The sequence below is a fragment of the Trifolium pratense genome, linkage group LG1, assembly GCF_020283565.1.
Source record: "Trifolium pratense cultivar HEN17-A07 linkage group LG1, ARS_RC_1.1, whole genome shotgun sequence".
Taxonomy (NCBI): Eukaryota; Viridiplantae; Streptophyta; class Magnoliopsida; order Fabales; family Fabaceae; genus Trifolium; species Trifolium pratense.
This window is the reverse complement of record NC_060059.1, coordinates 2,980,173-2,997,923: the sequence shown is the minus strand read 5'-3', so window position 1 is coordinate 2,997,923 and position 17,751 is coordinate 2,980,173. Positions and strand designations below refer to the sequence as shown.

At 33.4% G+C, this 17,751-nt stretch overlaps 2 protein-coding genes across 2 annotated transcripts; both read left to right on the top strand.

Annotated features, from left to right (window-relative positions):
* The first annotated feature begins 1,500 nt into the window (after positions 1–1,500).
* Positions 1,501–8,479, top strand: LOC123924127. Its single transcript, XM_045976906.1, has 10 exons — positions 1,501–1,847; positions 2,395–2,472; positions 3,479–4,186; positions 4,356–4,458; positions 5,610–5,710; positions 6,005–6,179; positions 7,299–7,469; positions 7,557–7,657; positions 7,945–8,073; positions 8,216–8,479. The coding sequence occupies exons 1-9, from the start codon at positions 1,629–1,631 to the stop codon at positions 7,999–8,001; spliced, it is 1,713 nt and encodes a 570-aa protein (XP_045832862.1). The 5' UTR covers positions 1,501–1,628; the 3' UTR covers positions 8,002–8,073; positions 8,216–8,479.
* Positions 8,480–9,506: 1,027 nt separating this feature from the next.
* On the top strand, positions 9,507–17,741 carry LOC123921334 (WD repeat-containing protein 43). The gene is made up of 13 exons (XM_045973829.1): positions 9,507–9,815; positions 9,919–10,056; positions 10,318–10,433; positions 11,091–11,245; positions 11,678–11,766; positions 11,877–12,423; positions 12,707–12,865; positions 13,584–13,741; positions 13,891–13,970; positions 16,197–16,305; positions 17,077–17,151; positions 17,235–17,384; positions 17,495–17,741. Exons 1-12 carry the CDS (start codon positions 9,726–9,728, stop codon positions 17,364–17,366), a joined length of 1,848 nt encoding a protein of 615 aa, XP_045829785.1. The 5' UTR covers positions 9,507–9,725; the 3' UTR covers positions 17,367–17,384; positions 17,495–17,741.
* The last annotated feature ends 10 nt before the right edge of the window (positions 17,742–17,751 follow it).

Genomic DNA, 17,751 nt, shown 5'->3' with positions numbered 1-17,751 from the left:
TGGTACTTATTAGGTACTACCATTGGAGCACAACACATTTTAGTACTTAATAGGTACCAATTCTAATATAAGAACTCTCTCTCTCTCTTCTTTTTATGGGACCCACTTTATTTAATAAATTCAAAAAATAAAAAAAATCACAACTTTTAGATTGACATAAATATTTAATGTCAACCATATATAGACGTTGGTAGTCATTGTTTGTTTCTTTTTACCGTTGGAAAAAAAATAAATACTCCTATCATATAAATCAAAACCAAATTGAAGTATTCTACTCCTCTCAAAATTACCATTTTATTAATTATTTTAAATTATTTTTTAATTATGTAATTCTTAAAATTTGGCAACATTATTTTAAATTAAATTTTGAATTTTAATTATTTTTTCGAATTATAAAAAAAAATAGTCCATACTAATTTTGTAATTTTATCATTAATTCAATCAATTTATATTATAAAAGAGAAGGGTTATATTGACTCCAAGAGTAACTCTTTTGAGTTACTCCACATCCTAACCCTTGATATTGTCTTAATCCAATGATCAATATTAATTCTAGTTAATGATAGTGTCACCTCAATTTCCTTGATTTTTCCTCACAATATTTTGGTTTCCTTTTTTGTTATTTTCCAAATTGATGGTTTCCTTTTATTACGCATTCTTGTTATTTTTTCATCTGTCCCTATGTAGATTAAAATCATTAGGAAGATGATGATAATGGTTACATGTTCGATTGGAAGATGATTTTTTTTATCAAAAAATGACATCGATTATTATATATAGAATCATCAAAAAATTTGTAAAAAAAAAATATCAACAAATTCAATTATTCAACTGGTTATACATATAGATGTAATATGACTTTGACATTCATTTTTTTTTTTTTGACAAACTTTGACATTCATTTTACTTTCATGGTTTATCATCAAATTAAAACGGTTACAAAATCATTCTTGCAGAGGATCAGTGTTGAAAGAATTATGTGGATTGCTTTTTTCTTCTTTTTTTCCTTCCCTTTTTTTTACCAATTAGTATTAATTATGATTTAGGGAAGAGTAAATATTGAGTAATAAAAGGAAACAGTAAATATTGGGAGAATGATTAAGGAAGTTGAGGTCACACCATTATTAATTAGAATTAATATTGATCATTGGATTAATACAAAATCAAGAGTGAGGATGTGGAGTAACTCAAAAGACTTACTCTTGGAGTCAATATAACCCTCCTCATTATAAAATAGATAATTAAATATATTGTAATGATGTGAAGTTATTGTGGGACCCATTTTAGAACTTTTAAGAAATGCTCCATTGGAGGGGTTGAGTACCTATTAGGTACTATTATTAAAAAAATAATAAATTGATGATGTGTCCATATGAGACCATTTAAATACTAAAAAATGGAGTGCTCTATTGTGAATGCTCTAAATCTTAATCCTTTCAGTTTTGCTAAAAAACCATTTACTCCGCATTAATAAATTGTGGATAAGTATTATGCCACGATGTCAACCGCCATAACATTTGGAAAACACCAAATTGAAACATTTCAGAGTGAACGAATAACATAAAATAAAACTATCACGAAAAGGAAAGTGGAAATAAAAAAAAAGAAACGAAATCAACGACGTTGAAATGGGAATCATCCAATACGATCCAATCTATTCTCTCTGCAAAGTTTCTTCTTCAACCTTCCGTCGTTTCCCACGCGCCACCGTTCCCTTTCGTCTTAAAGCCTTCTCCACCGGCGTCCACGATAAGCCTTCCATTTGCACCGCCGATGAACTTCACTATGTTTCCGTCTCCAATTCCGATTGGAAACTCGCTCTCTGGCGCTACCACCCTTCTCCTAAGGTTTAAATCCTTCATTCAATTTCCACTCATCTTTATTCACACTTTGCTTAGTATATTCAAATATTCATTCTACTGTATAAATTCATGCTCTTAAATCACATGATATTAGTATCTTCTTAGTTATATATCTATAAACTTTTTGAGATATTCTAATTAAATTAATACGTAGTAGTAGTAGTTTATAATCTAACAGTATATGGTAGATTTTTCATGTCACTGGAACTGTATATTTAGATAGTACATGAGTATTATAATACTCTGTCAATGTGCAATAAACTATCAATTATAGTTTATAATAATTATATACAGTACAATTTTTTAAAAATTTGAAAGTTTTCAAGGCAACAATTGAATTAATACCATTTATAAAAATCTGTTCATAGATACAGGTTTAATAATTAGACACCTACACCACTAATAATTTTGTATGGAATGCAACCGTTGAATTATGTGTCAATATCTTTTTTATATCAATTATGTGATATGATCTTGGTGACAAAGTGATGATCATGTATGTTAAAATGTAGATAATTTACTTGTTTTGCAGGCACCTCCAAGGAATCATCCTCTGTTGCTTTTGTCAGGAGTGGGGACAAATGCCGTAGGATATGACCTTTCCCCTAAGGTAATCAACCTTTTTTTTCACTCACTTTTCTAGTAATCTTATTTGTATCTAGAATTTTATTAGCTCCCTCCTTCATAATTGTTCATTGTGTTTGTTTCTGTTCTGTATGTAGTTTGCCTTTGAGTCTACTTATCTTTCCTGTGTGTCATCTTTCATTTTCAATTTTTGCATCTCAAAATTTGTTGGTGTTTGTGTTTTACAATTAAAAGAAAATCCGTAAAAACACTGGTAAGGAAGGTTGATCTGGTAGAGGATGGTTTAATAGTTGGAGATAAGCAGATATCAAGAAAATTATGATAGAATAGAAAATCATGATGTCATCTGATCCATATAACAGATACATGTAATGAAATGGAGTTTTTTGTTCTTGTTTTTTATCATTGTTTGGGAGATAAGTTTCCCGTGCTGGTAAACTTGTTATTGATTCAATCGGCAACCATGAACTTGAAATTTTTTTGGCATGTGAAATTGGTCAATTAGCTGATTCAATGCAAGTAGTCATGCATCACAGTTATGGCAATCAGATGACCTACATCTCTGGAAATGTTATGATATTTTATATGCATGTCCTTGTTTCCTGTATATTTTTCACACTCAAATAGTTTTCTTTAGCATTAGAAATTATGGATGTAAAATATTATAGTATAATATATTTATGAACAAAGGAACTAGATACTTTGGAGTGTTGGATATTGATACTAATTACTAATATACTGTTTTAAATTGCACTTTGATAGAAAAATTATGAACTCCTCTTCCTTTAAAGAATGCACTGAACTCTGAAGATGCATCTTTTGATTATCTGTTTTTCTCTCCACCATGTTGTTGTTGTTAAATTTTCAGTTTTCTGTTGTATTATTTTATGCAATTAAATTATGTCTGAGTAATGAATGATACCCTCTGCCTAATCATAACTGGTTAGTTGTATTTTTTCGAGCATTACATATTTTTCTGGCCCTTTATATCAGGCTTCATATCATACTAACACATGATATATATGCTGCAGTCATCCTTTGCACGTCACATGTCTGGTCAGGGATTTGAGACTTGGATTCTTGAATTACGAGGAGCTGGGTTGAGTGTTCAGGGTTCAAATTCCAAAGATATTGAACAGTCTGCCAATGCAATGTCTGAGAAGATGGAAGATGTGTTAGAAAATGCAACCAATGAACCCATGTCTTCAAAAAAGGAATTGGATAACATAGCTGGTGCTGTGTCTGGACCTTACAATTCTGCCTCAGAAGGAGTAGAAACAGAGAATGTGGCTGTCATAGGAGACCTAACTAGGTTAGCTACTGCTTGGGATGAATCAAAGTTGGTCGCTAGGTTGTCTGAGACTTTTACGAGTTTGTCAGAAAGAGTCTCTGGCTTTCTTGGTGAAAGTCAAGCGAAGGTCATGTCTGCCAAATTACTTGATCAGTTTTCAAAACTTTTGGTGGATTCTCCATTATATGAACAATTCAACGAGGTAAGGGGAAAGCTTGCAACTTTGTTGGAAACGAGACAAAATTCTGGAATTACTGGTCAAATAACTGATCTGAGTGAAAAGCTAGTAAATATTTTTGAGGCAGGCCAGCTATCTGTTTCTCCTCCACTATTTGATTTGCAAGCTCGCTTTACTTCGACAATAGAAGATTTTCAGAAGCAACTGGATTTGATGGTGAAGTACAATTGGGACTTTGATCATTACTTGGAAGAAGATGTTCCTGCAGCGGTGAGGTGACATCTGATCATGTTGGAATGTTACACATTCATAATTCCTTTTTCACTGGTTAACAATTATATGAATTGTAATCCTTCTCTTTTTTGTGATATTCAGAGGAAATTTTATCTGGCTGCATATATCTTATTCTTATATGATTTCTTTGGTTTTACCTATACAGATAGAATACATTCTAAAACAAAGCATGCCAAAAGACGGAAAATTGCTTGCAATTGGACATTCCATGGGAGGCATCTTGTTGTATTCAATGCTGGCACAGTCTGGTAAGCGTAATTTGATACTGTGGATTTACCATTTTTCTTTTATTTGTTATCATCTTATTTTTCATTCTCTCAACCAACATCCATTATTGTCTAAACTATAATCCCCAACCATTTTTTAATTTGAGCAAAGGTGTAGGATTTAGATTTGGAAATTTCCATAGTAGGCCTATATTATAATGATGGCCATTTATGGCAGATACATTATCTCTGTTCTATTGTTGGGTAGACCAAATATGCCATCATTCATTCAGTTATTAGATGTTAAGACAGCTTTGGTAGTACAATATATACATTGTGGGGAAAATGACAACTACCAACTTTATCTTTGAAAACCATTAACTCTGTTTTTTGTTTTGATGGGAGTCTCTAGCGATATAACAAAAGCCTTTTTACACAATGTGGAGTTGGCTACACCTCACAATATCCTCTATAATCGTGCCAATGATAAACAATTTAAATCTTTGTCAATGATCTGACTTACAATTTTTAATTGCTCACTATTCAATATTTATTCATCTAACTTAAACCATTTGGGAGTGGACTATCATTTTATCTATTATACTCTCTTTCTGGGGATTCTGCAAGTTTCCTTTACATTTTGCATAGTTGTGGTTAGGTCGCTAACAATACTCCATATCAATTTCTAAACCTAGCATGAACTTTTTCTGATTTACATTAAAAATGTCTACAACATAAATAACTATATCTCTTGATGAATTGCAAAAAGATCAAACTTTAGAACTATCTGAGATTCGGTCCATATATAGATATAGCATGTAGTCGAGTCAAGTATACTGGTAGATTTCAAACATGAGAATTCATGAGTTTGTTTTTTAATTTTTGTTAGTGAAACTAGGATTTAATCTGAAATATATCTATTGTCATCTCAATAACTTTGGCCTGATTCTCTTTCTTACATAGAATAATGCTACTCTTTAACCACTTCTACCCCTTCTATATTTTCATGATACACTAGTTATTCTGAGATTGTTGCTTTTAAACTATGACATCAGCTTCTTAAAAATTATCAATACATAATGACATTTTACTAGTGAGCATATATACATAGAGGTATAAATCTATGTATCTGTTTAGACATTTACATATGTAACTTGTTTATTTATTTATCATTCGTTATCATTTCATGTAAGGTTTTGAAGGAAAAGAACCCAAATTTGCTGCAGTAGTTACACTGGCATCATCTCTGGACTACACATCATCCAAATCAACTTTGAAGTTACTCTTGCCTCTTGTAAGTTAAAAGTTTTAAGTTTTGGAGGAGTGCTAGGAACACACTCTCTAATACTCACTATCTAATTAGTTGAAATCAATGTGAGTTTGCACTTTTAAAATAGGCCCCACATAAAGTGGTGAGACCCACATGATTTTCACTCAATTAGATAGTGAGTGTTAGAGAAAGTGTTCAAAAGAGAGTGTTTTAGTGCTCTTATAAGTTTTATCTGTTCCTAGTTACTCCCTCGATATGTTTAGCGGTTAACTTGCCAAAGTATCTGCCAAGGCACTAATTAAGTCATTTTTAAAACAGGCAGATCCTGCACAGGCTCTGAGTGTCCCTGTTGTTCCTTTAGGGGCAATGTTGGTAGCAGCTTACGAGGTTTCATCCCGTTCACCATACGCATCGTCATGGTTAAATACTTTGATTTCAGCCGAGGGCATGATGGATCCTGATTTATTTAAAAGGCTGGTTTTGAATAACTTTTGTAAGTTTCTATCCTTGAAAAATCCAAAAATATTCGTGTACCATCAACTAATTGTTTAAGTGCTTGGGGAAGTTGCTTCTTGACATGTTAGTTTCAGAGCTGTTATGACTTGTTGATATTAACAAGTGGTTAGGATGTAGGAGTTTGCTCCCTCCCATTCTTTTGAATCTTAGCACAAGGTTAAATTGGCCTGTGCATAGGTTTTTTGTTACGCTGTAGCAAGGGTATAATTTATTTTGGGATCAGTAATAGTATCTCTGTTAACATTTGACACAATGAGAAATTGCAAACTGTTGATGTTTAGAAGGATCTAGAGGCAATAGCATGGCTGTTGGATTGATACTATCATGCAAATATTGAATTATGCTTTGGCTTTAATTATTATTTTTAATAAAAGATAAATTAGAGAGATCCCATCTTCTCATGTGTATTATAGCGTCATGTCTTGTAGTAGAATACATATTTTTTGGACTAATCAGTTGGACTTCACATGCTATTTGTTTTGGACTCTTACCAGAACATCTGCCTGACATAAGAACGCACTCTTCTTTTTTAGTGCATACTTGTAACCACCATCCCAGTGGCTCTATTTAACGGATGTTGAGAATTGTAAGTTATATGTTATCATCATCATACAGAATCTTGAGAGAGGATATTCAGATGGATTTAAATCAGTGATATAATATAACTTCATTTAAGCATATGCTAAGATGACCAGTATGTTGAAAAAGTTAAATTATTTCTCTGCTTTTAATATAATAAAAGGCTAAGCCTCTGGGACTAGAAGGCATGGATAGGTCGTAGCGGGTATGATATTTATTTTGATGAGTCAGAGGGTTAGATATTAAACTATTTAGGAATTATATGACGAGCAAGAAATGATGATTTGACTGGTTTTCATTGAATTTAAGTAGTTATCTAATCCTGCTAGATGTATTTTCTAGATATTGTTGCTTTTGCTCCAATCAGCAAGTAGGTATGCCTGAGATTATAACTTCTTTATTCTGGAATAAGATTGGTATATAAAGTGAACCCAACATTTTATTCTTCAGTTAAGCCAATTATATTTGACTAACCATTTTAAAAATCACCTTTGTATAATATAATTGCATCTGGCAGGCACCATACCCGCAAAACTTCTCTTACAACTCACAACAGCATTTCGAGAGCGTGGTTTATGTAATAGGGACGGGACATTTTTTTACAAGGACCATCTACACAAAAGCAATGTACCTATTTTAGCTATTGCTGGAGACATGGATCTGATTTGCCCACCTGAAGCTGTGGAAGGTATTTTTCATATCATAGATGTTAATGTTTTATTTGCCTGTTGGGGTTTCAAGAAATGAATATTCTTAAAGGGTTTTTTATGAGCAGATACCGTTAAACTAATTCCTGAGCACCTGGTTACGTATAAACTTTTTGGGGATCCCGAAGGCCCACATTATGCTCATTATGACTTGGTTGGAGGAAGAATGGTATTACCTTACTACCTTTGTTATCATTGTTAAGTTTATTTCTGATTGGAAAATGGCCATATGCGCCCAACTTTGTATTCATTTTTTTTTTTTTTTTGAAAAAGCAAAAAAGGGCATCTTTCTTTCTTGTATTATTCATCTTTCTTCCATTTTTAATTGTCTCATTTACGTACTGCGCTGTATCAAGAATTTTTTGACACAAATAATTGGTATATGTTTTCTTGGTGATGTCTTAAAAAACCTATTGCTTTCTTTGTGATGTTTTTCTATGCATATGTTGAGCGCAGGCAGTGGAACAGGAATATCCTTGTATAGTTGAATTTCTTAGCTGTCACGACAAGTGATGTACACCAATCAACATCAATTCGTCAAATACTTTCTTCTTTGGTCATACTTGATAACTATATTCCTAACAGGTATGAGTTTCTTGTTGCATTTTGTACATTGCCTTAGATCTCTTTCGCAGCACTCACCTGAGGCTGTTGATGCTTGATGGTAGCACAAGATTATTTGTCTGGTCTTTTTTTTAACGGGTACCTACTACACAATATGATGCAGAAAGTTAAAAGAACTTATACACCTTTTGTGCGTTGGAGTTTGAAGTTTCCACATTTTGTTTCCACCCATGGCAGTGAAGGGACTCTGAAGGCTGAATTATACCAAGGATATAGTGATAGGAATTACAATTCAATAGTCCTTACGAAAAAATTTCAGCATTTGCTGCTGATTTGTTATAAAATTTAATTTATGTACAGAACGTCTTACATAGTACTCGTATATAACCTGCCCAAATTTGTTGAATGTATATTGACCAATTTCCTCCGGTTCGTGTGGCTAGATATGGATATGTTGTACACTTACTTCTGCTAGCTGCTTGGTGGCACTGCTATAGAAGGTAAACTAGGTATCTATTGGGATTTGGTGTAGTGATAGTCAGAAAATCATAATCATGACTGAGAGTGACACTTTAAAAGAAAAGGGTCATGTGAACAATTGTTTTTAGGACACTACTTAAAAATGAAAAAAAAAAATACTAGAAATTTTACTTTGAAAAAATTGAATCAACAAATTTTCACCACTTTTAACTTCAATTTTTGTATTTGTTCCTTTAACATGTATCACATGGGCATTTGTTTTATAGAATTTTTCTATAGTAAAATAACAAAACCAGGGATGTAGGCTTTGTCATCCAAACTATTTTTGGGGAAAAAAACCTTCAACTATTCAAATGCTGCAATCTTTCATTAACCTCTTCTCAATAACTTATTTGATAAAGAGGGATTATCTCTAATTTTTCACTCGAATAGTAGCTTGATATAGGAATAATAAAATTATATCTTCCTATTATTTATTTTAAAGATTTACTTTCTGTTTCATGTGACTATTGAAAATGTGAAAACTAAAAATTAAGCATGGTTTAACCGAAGAAAAACGATTTTCTCTAAACTTATTTGAGGTCTGTATGATAAAGACAATTACTTAATTGAGAATGATGATTATTGTTATTGTGATGCTTGTGAAGTAGAGAAATAGCCTGTGGACACCTCCACGGCTCCACCCAATCTAGTTCATTTGGGTGGAAATGCGAGGATCAGCCAAAGTGTAGAATACATGGATGAGATGTCTACTCTAAATATCACTATTCAATGACAATAAAATCGGTAAAATAAAAAAACTATCCATTTATTTTATTTTTTTGATAAAGAAAAAACTATCAATTTATTTTTCCAGTTTTATTTCATACGGGTTAAATAGTGGGCTGTATAAGAAGGGGGACATTAATGGGCTTTTGGAGCCCAGCCCATTCCAACTTCTTCTCTAACCTAGAGAAAGAAAGAAGCTGCGCAAAAACGTAACTAACAGTGTTAAGAAACAAAAAAAATTACAATCAGCAAAATCATCACAGTCACAACTCACAACACAAACAAGTCTCAAATCGCCGCCGTGCCTGATTCTCTCATCATTTCAGTACCAAATTTCCCTTCCAACCCTAATTTTCATATTCAGAGACATTCGCTAGTCACATTGAAGCTTCTTCTTCTTCTTTTTCACTTCCAACTCTTCCGCTATGGCTTCAACACACATCAGAGACATTCTTACCGCTTTCAATCCTTCTCTCGACTTCTTCGCCATTACCACCGGTGACGGTCGCATTAAGGTATTTTCCTTTTCCATTCTAACGCTTTCCACAACCAACAGCTTATATTATATTATATATTTCTACTTTCTATTCACTTCTCTTCAATTTCTTTGTATAATAGATATGGGATACACTCAAGGGACAGATTCAAACCGAGTTTGCAGATTTTACTTCAACTCATCAAACTAATATATTTGATAAACAAGGACACCTTTCTGTTGATTATACTTGTATCAAGTGGTTATCTTTTCAAACTAAGGTACCTAGCTTTTCTTTATTTGTTTTTTTAGTTATATAGTCGAAACAATGTTCGAATTGCAATGTCCCGACAACTGAGCTATGCTTACGGGGACTTTTGAAGTAATATTATTATTGATTAAAGTAGCACTAATGATTTATGCCTGAGAGAGAGGAGTTCAACTTTTGAGTTTACTAAGGTAAACTCTTAGGGCGGAGCTGAGACCTTGTGAACTGTTTTTGAGTATAGTTAACGGATGATATTTTGAATTGTTATTTGTAGAGGAAAAGGAAACATTCATCTTCTTTGTTGGTGCTTGGAACTGGTAGTGGTGATGTTTTAGCACTTGATGTTTCTGCTGGTCAATTGTCTTGGAAAATTAATGATTGTCATCCCGGGTAAGACTTGAGATTGTTTTGTGATTTTCAAGTTAACTCAATTTATAATAAGTAAAATGATAACAAGTACTCAATGATAACAAGTGCTCTTAGGTTGGGACATATGCTAAGGAACCAAATATAAAATTAATGTAGGGAAAGTGGATATTTGAAGTTTAATAATTGTTCTTTTTAACATAAAACTTCTATTTTTGATTCCTAACAAGTGCCAAGGGATCATGTTAGCAAGACTCTTAGAATAAATAATGATTGAATACAATGAAATGATGATTTGAAATGACACCTTTAACCATTGCTAATTACTCCCTCTTTCTCATATCAAGTGTCACATTATTTGTTATTTTAGAATACGAACGAAACTTTAATTACATTTTTCCGTTAATATGCCTTTATGTATTGTGTCTCAACCCACCTAACTACTTCACTACAAGAGTACTTTAGTAAAGAAAACACATTTTACCCTAGAAATTAGTACACCCAACGATTTTCTTAAAAGACGTGCATAACCTTAAACGACCCTTAATATGAGACAGGAGTAGTAAGTGATTGTGATTATTGGGCTTAAACTTTGAATTCTCCCCTTCTTATATGAAAAGTTAACATTTATTTACATTGTCATGCTTCTTTCTGCTTTCTTACTATTCAACTCAACTGCAGAGGTGTTCGAGCCATTTCGTCTTTGGCAAATGGATCAAACTTTTACACTGCAGGTTCAGATGGAATGATATGCATGATAGATTTCACAACAGGAAATTTGCAGAAGAAATTTAAAGCCTCTTCGAAGGCAATATCTTGCATATCAGTTTCTCCGGGTATGCATGCTTCATGGCTTTTGCAGAAATCTTTTTTTATTTATTTTTGTGTGTGGTAGGAAATGAAATCAATGCATTTATGTTGGGATACTAACTGAATCAATCTGTATCTGACAATTGCATGTGAAGGGCTGTATATTTTGATTGAGATTCCCTGAATTTTGTTTACCCTGTTTTGCATTTAATTGACAATAGCACTGCAAATTTTATTATGGATTCAGTCTACTCTTAGTGAATTCCTGTTTTGATATTATTATAATGAAACCACTTTTGCCTTTTTGCTTTATGTTAGTTGATTGGATGTTAAACTACAAATAATATTTCCTTGTCAAAAGGGATTCAGCGAGGCATGATTAAGATGAATTTGCAATGTGTAGATAGTCTTATGATGATGTATCCTGATTTTAGTAATTGCCCTTTTGCTTACATTAGATGGGAAGAAGGTAGCTACTGCATCAGCACAATTGAAGATTTTTAACTGTTCTAATGAAAAAAAGATTCAAAAATTCTCTGGTCATCCTGTAAGTTTCATATATTTTCCGCTTTTTATGTACCGTGTCCATACCCTATTTATATTTTTTTGCGATGCTTCTGTTGTTTTAATAATAATTGTTTTTAATTTAACTATCAGGGATCTGTCCGGTGTATGGTCTTCACTGAAGATGGCAAGCATATCCTCTCATCTTCTGCTGGGGAAAGAAACATTGCTGTTTGGAAATTAGATGGTGCTAAAAAGCAGTCAGCTAGTTGTGTTCTTGCAATGGAGCACCCTGCTGTCTTTCTTGATAGCAGGTGCATCGATAATGGAGAAGATGATGAGGCTGGCATATGCGTTTTGGCCATATCAGAAATTGGTCTTTGTTACATTTGGTTTGGAAATAGTATTGATGAACTACGAACTGCAAAACCCACGAAAATATCATTATCTTTGGATGCCATCTCCACCAAAAATTACAAGGGTGCACTTCCGGCAATATATGCTGCAAAATTACAAAGCACCCAGAAGCCATCCTCTGGGAAGGTTTTTCTTGTTTATGGGATGCTTGTAAAACCATCATTTCAAAATGTTTTAGTGCATTCCGGTACAGATGTAAAGTTGAGTGTCTCCCGTGACGGTGTTCTTCTTCCAACGAGTCAATCTCTTGTCAAATCTAAGAAGAGGACGGATGTTCATAGAGGTAACACTTTCTTTGCGTTTGATAACTCTTTTTTGCAAGCATTCTCTTTGACTTTTTGTCAAGGATCAACCATATCAAAAGTTTAATCTATTAGGTGGAAACCCAGAAATGTTTTTTTTATCTCTTACATTTTCATTTTATTATGCTTGATTTGTCATAATCATGTATTTGATCATATGAACTAATTTTGATGTATCGTTTGAAATTAATCGATCTTCTAGTTCTTTGTAATTGATTCCTGGTCCTATTTTAGTTTACTAACTGCTGTTCTATATTTTGACAGTAAATGCACTAGACCGTGCTAATGCTGAGGATGCCTTGCTTCCCATTCCTAAAGTTTTTGATTCTCATGAGAAAGAGGAAGCATTTCAAAACTCTTTGGGCAAGGATGTAATGGATGATTTGCTTATAAGTGGTTCAGCTGATTCTATGGAGATAGATGGTACTTATAAGTTATATCATTTTTTCTTGTCATTGAGTATAGTTGTATAAAGCATCAATTATTTTGATGACATTGTGTATTCCTTTTGGTTTAATATATTTCTGTGCTAAATAAAAAATCAAACACATCCATTCTTTTTTAGAAAATGGAAGTCGTGGCTGAATAGTATTTACGTGGCTAAATTAATACTAATGCAGAAATTTCACTTGTCTTCTAATAAGTCCACTATGCACGAGTTGATGAATCCTACATAGATAGCACATAGGTGAGGGGGTCTATAGATTGAAATATTGCAAAGAATATGTACAGTAAGTTGTCAATGTACCCTGTTAACTTCTTGGAATTTGTACGTGTATCTCACATAACTTTTTTCCTTATATTTTTGTTTATTAATGATATTCTTAAAAAATCTTAAAAACAATCTAATAAATGACAATTTGATGCTTCCATATGCTTGCTTAAAAGCAATCTAATTTGTAAATATGACTCACGTTCAACCTTGTCAGTTATTATTTGATGTAAATGAATTAAGAATTATAATAAACAAAACACCTATAATCCTTATTGAATGATCTCATAAATTTAAGGTTAATAGCATTGTTTTGACATATCTATTACAAAATCAAGGAATTGAATTGCTTGTGAATTCACTGAATTGCAAGATGGATGGGCACTTTTCCTGCTTTCCATAATCTGTTGAATTTTCCAATCTGTGCAGATGGGATTGCCCAAAGTGAGACTGATGTAATTAGCATGGAGGACCGGATGAGATCACGAGGATTGCTTTACAATGAAAGTGATTATGCATCAAACTTTGAACTTTGTTCGAAATTGTTAAAGGGTATTGATCTGGAAGCTACTCTTCCAAAGAAAAAGGTTAGTTATATGAGTCAGGGATCAATTTTGGTTGCATCTGTGCTGTTATCCATTTGTTTTTTGTTATCATTATAATATGTTTGTTATCCATTGTCTTTAAGAATCACGGGTAATTGTTTATATACCTAAGTTTAAGATGCATTTATCAGGTAAGAGCAGCCGTTTTGTCTATGGAACCAAGCGAAGCATTCAAGCTACTGGAAGTGTTGCTGGCTATATGGCAATCAAGGTTTATTTTCTTTTCTTCTACTTTCTCCTGTAAGGTGTTTTGCATATTATGGAATGCTTTCAATTTCCTCTTGATTGTTCCTCTGGGATTTATGTTGACTTATGGGTGGCATTTTCTATATCCGGTCGATCCCTTACTGAGTAGAAATGGAATAACTTGGCATTCACATGTTTATGACAATTCAGTGTTGTTAAATAGTGGCTATAGCATTAGCAGCGTTATAGTGTAGCAAAATTTGAACAAATCGCTATTGTTCTGCAATACGCTATTTAGTACAAAGAATTGCCAAATAGCTGCTATGGCACAACTATAGCACTGTAGCATACCATATTTTGAACAAGCCGCTATTTTGTCGGTAGTAGTTTAACTTCATTTGGTCCATTTGATGTTTTTAGGAGTAAATACAAATGTAGTGTACATGTATTGAGCCGAGGGAACAAATTCTACGGACTAGGTTTTAATGTTATTGATGGGTAACCCCTTAGTTAGTTAGGGAGCTAATTAGGAGAAATGAGGCATGTTGCCTAAAATATGATAAGGAATTGAGAAGTGGAGGGGGGTGTTTGTCATTTGAGAGAATTAGGCTGTGTAACTTGTAGACCCTCAAAATTCTGTTGAGTTCTCTCCTTGGTATTGGGGTTTTATCCCCGTCTTCTTTGTGATAGAATATCGTTTGGTATCAATTACCTTTTAAGGTCTGGTCTTGGAGTTGTGGGTACGTCATCTTGAAGATGATTCCAAGATTTGATGGAAGGGAGGGAGACTTATTGGTGGCTCATCAATGTAACTCAATAGCCAATACTTTTAGTTTTAGACCATTTAAGTTCCTGAGGAGAAGAAGCTATTGTGGGTTGCTGCACTGGCATTAAGAGGGGATGCTGTCAGTTAATTTTTTTTTTTGAAGAAGCTAAATTAGCCCACCCAAATTGGCGCCAGAGAGAATCGAACCTCAGACCTCAAGAGGAGCACACTCCCAGGTCCCAAGCCAATACCAATGGACCAACCCAAGTGGGTTATGCTGTCAGTTAATTGTTTTACTAGAAAGAGAGCAGAGCTAGCCAAATGCCACATGGTGGACCTTTGAGAATGTGGTGCTCACTGCTCAAGCGATTGCCAATAAAAGTTTGGTTTTGTCTTCACTCTTCAAGATTAAAGATCTTGGGAGCAAGAAAATAGTAGTGAAGATGAAATTTTTAAAGATCAGGAACCATTGTGTTGTGGGAAACAGAATAGAAACATGCCTCATTTCCTATAGCTTCTAACAATAACAACCAAGCCTTATCCCATGAAGTGAGGTCGGCTACATGGATCAAAAAACACCATGATGTTTCTACCATATGCCATATTCCTATCCAACTCATTAATCTCTAGATCTTTCTTAATAGTTTTTCTAAGTCTTTCTCCGACTCTAGTGATTTGACTACCCTTCACCTGATCTACTTTCCTTACTACCGAATCTACAAGTCTTCTCTCTACATGCCCAAACCACCTAAGCCTATTTTCCACCTTCCTTTCTACTATAGGTAGTACCGCAACTCTCTCTCTCTCTCTCTCTCTCTCTCTCTCTCTCTCTCTCTCGCATGTTGTCATTTCTAATCCTATCTTGTTGTCATTTCGTATCACATAAAACACCTTAGGCCCTCCTCCATTTCAACTATCCAGCTTGATTTACATCTATTTCTCCGTCATTTTGTACTATAGACCCAAGATATTTAAACCATGTAACTTGTGGTAGGATATGATCTCCAACTTTCACTTCTAAGCTAGAAATGTTTCACCTTTTGCTAAAATTACATTCCATATACTCTGTCTTGCTTCTACATAGGCTGGTGGAAGCCATATGCTTCTAAGGCTCGTCTCCAAGTCTCCAACTTTCCATTTAATTCCTCCCTCGACTCTCCATGTGGGACTATATCATCTGCAACAAAAAGCATACATCTCGGTGCTAGTTCTTGGATGTGTTCTATAAGTACATCCAAATGTGACAATTGTTTAATAGATATATTGGATGGTAGCAGAATCATAATCAAGGCTTCATATGGTTGGTATATTATTGAACTATCATCAGTTTTTCATAGAGAACATGTACTTTTTGTTTTGACATTTAGATAATATTGACTTAATTATTGAGTTTTATGATATTTTCAGTACATATTTCATTTTCCATGAATGGTAATATTCATGCATTTGTTACTCTTGACTTCATGTATAAATCTTTATTGACAGGTCGTCTAGCAGAGAGTGTGTGCTTCCATGGATGTATAACATATTAGTTATTCATGGTCATGATGCTGCTGAAGAATCCGTTACACATATGCTTGATATGGTGTACAAGGTATTACGGGTTAAGTTTGCTTTCTCATTTACATGCTTGGTATTGGCAAACTCAGTTTTAAATTTACAATTTGAAAAGTCCAAATATTAAATAAACTTGTAAAATTGTGGTCTACAACTTATGCCATCTTTCGTCATCAGTGTACTAAATTGGTAATGTTTTTCATGGACAAGAAGACTTGAAAAACAGTGAAATGACCAAAGGATTAAGGATCAGTTAATTTAACATGGTTTATCTTATGATGCCTTGTTGGCTTATTAATATTATTTATGTATTGTATGGATATCTGAAAGGAATTATGCCTTTATTTTGTATTTTTTCTCATTGTTCTTTTTTCTAATATGCATATCTACACTTATGTTTTTATCGAGGTACATGTATGTTTACATTTTTATCAAATGTTGGCCAACTAATTTTTATTTCTTTTTGATAATCGCTGGCCAACGAATTTATAACTTCATATTATGGTTGGGGTCATTAGTACACAACCTAACTCGAACACCCTGCATTGATTAAAGTGTATTGAAGTTGCTTTTGCACATTTAATTCTCACGTTTCCTGTTTTAGAACCAAAACTTGGAAAGGCCAATAGGCCATTATAATATATTATTTGAAACAATATTCCTCTAGGATTTTCTTCGGGAATGATGGTATAAGTTTGCATTGATTGGTACTTTTGTTGATTTTTTTTTAAGATAAAATTAAGGTTATTCTTATTTGGTTCTTGCCTTAGCTTTCTTCATTTGGTTATTCTGATTTTCCACTTTTTAGATTACAAATTCTAGAGGGGCAACTCTTCAGTCTTTGTTGCAATTATCAGGTCGTCTACAACTGGTTACATCACAGGTATTGTCACATTTCCTAAAATTAATTTGGCCATCTGGTGAATGTTATTGGATTTGTTTGGTCTTATTTGAATATGCTTTCAGATTGATAAGGCTTCTCAGAGAATAAGCCATTCAGTGGATGATCTTGAAACAGACGAAAGTGAAGACGAGGATGAATTTTATCACGAGGATAAAGATGATGCATCTGAAATAAGTACTGACGATGAAAACTAGTCTTCCTTTTAATGAAAGGTATTAATATCAAAAGAAGTTCTCATTTGTGGTTCCAACTATAATACAAGACCACATATGCTAAATGATTGGATTTTTTAATTTATTGTTTGTGTTTTACTTACTTACAGATCACGAGTTCCCAGTTGTCCTGTTTGCGGCTGACAAAGATTTGGAGGAATAGAGAAGAGATACTGGATTCCAACCAGCTTTTTGTTCACAATTTTGTTTACTTTCTCAAAGAAATTTTGCTGTTATTTGTATGTTACAAATGGTGATCCCTAGTCCCTAGATTATGTAATTTGAGATTTTTACTGATTAATAGAAATGCATGATTATAATGTGTATTGCTATATGTATGAAAAGAATTTCAGAAAAGGATTTCAGA

Excerpts from the sequence above, each read along its gene's own strand:
- LOC123924127 (XM_045976906.1), top strand. The coding sequence starts at position 1,629 with ATGGGAATCATCCAATACGATCCAATCTATTCTCTCTGCAAAGTTTCT. Across the intron at positions 5,711-6,004 it reads TGAAGTTACTCTTGCCTCTT|GCAGATCCTGCACAGGCTCT; the intron begins GTAAGTTAAAAG and ends TTTTTAAAACAG. Across the intron at positions 6,180-7,298 it reads GCTGGTTTTGAATAACTTTT|GCACCATACCCGCAAAACTT; the intron begins GTAAGTTTCTAT and ends TGCATCTGGCAG.
- LOC123921334 (XM_045973829.1), top strand. The coding sequence starts at position 9,726 with ATGGCTTCAACACACATCAGAGACATTCTTACCGCTTTCAATCCTTCT. Across the intron at positions 10,434-11,090 it reads ATTAATGATTGTCATCCCGG|AGGTGTTCGAGCCATTTCGT; the intron begins GTAAGACTTGAG and ends ACTCAACTGCAG. Across the intron at positions 13,742-13,890 it reads CTACTCTTCCAAAGAAAAAG|GTAAGAGCAGCCGTTTTGTC; the intron begins GTTAGTTATATG and ends TGCATTTATCAG.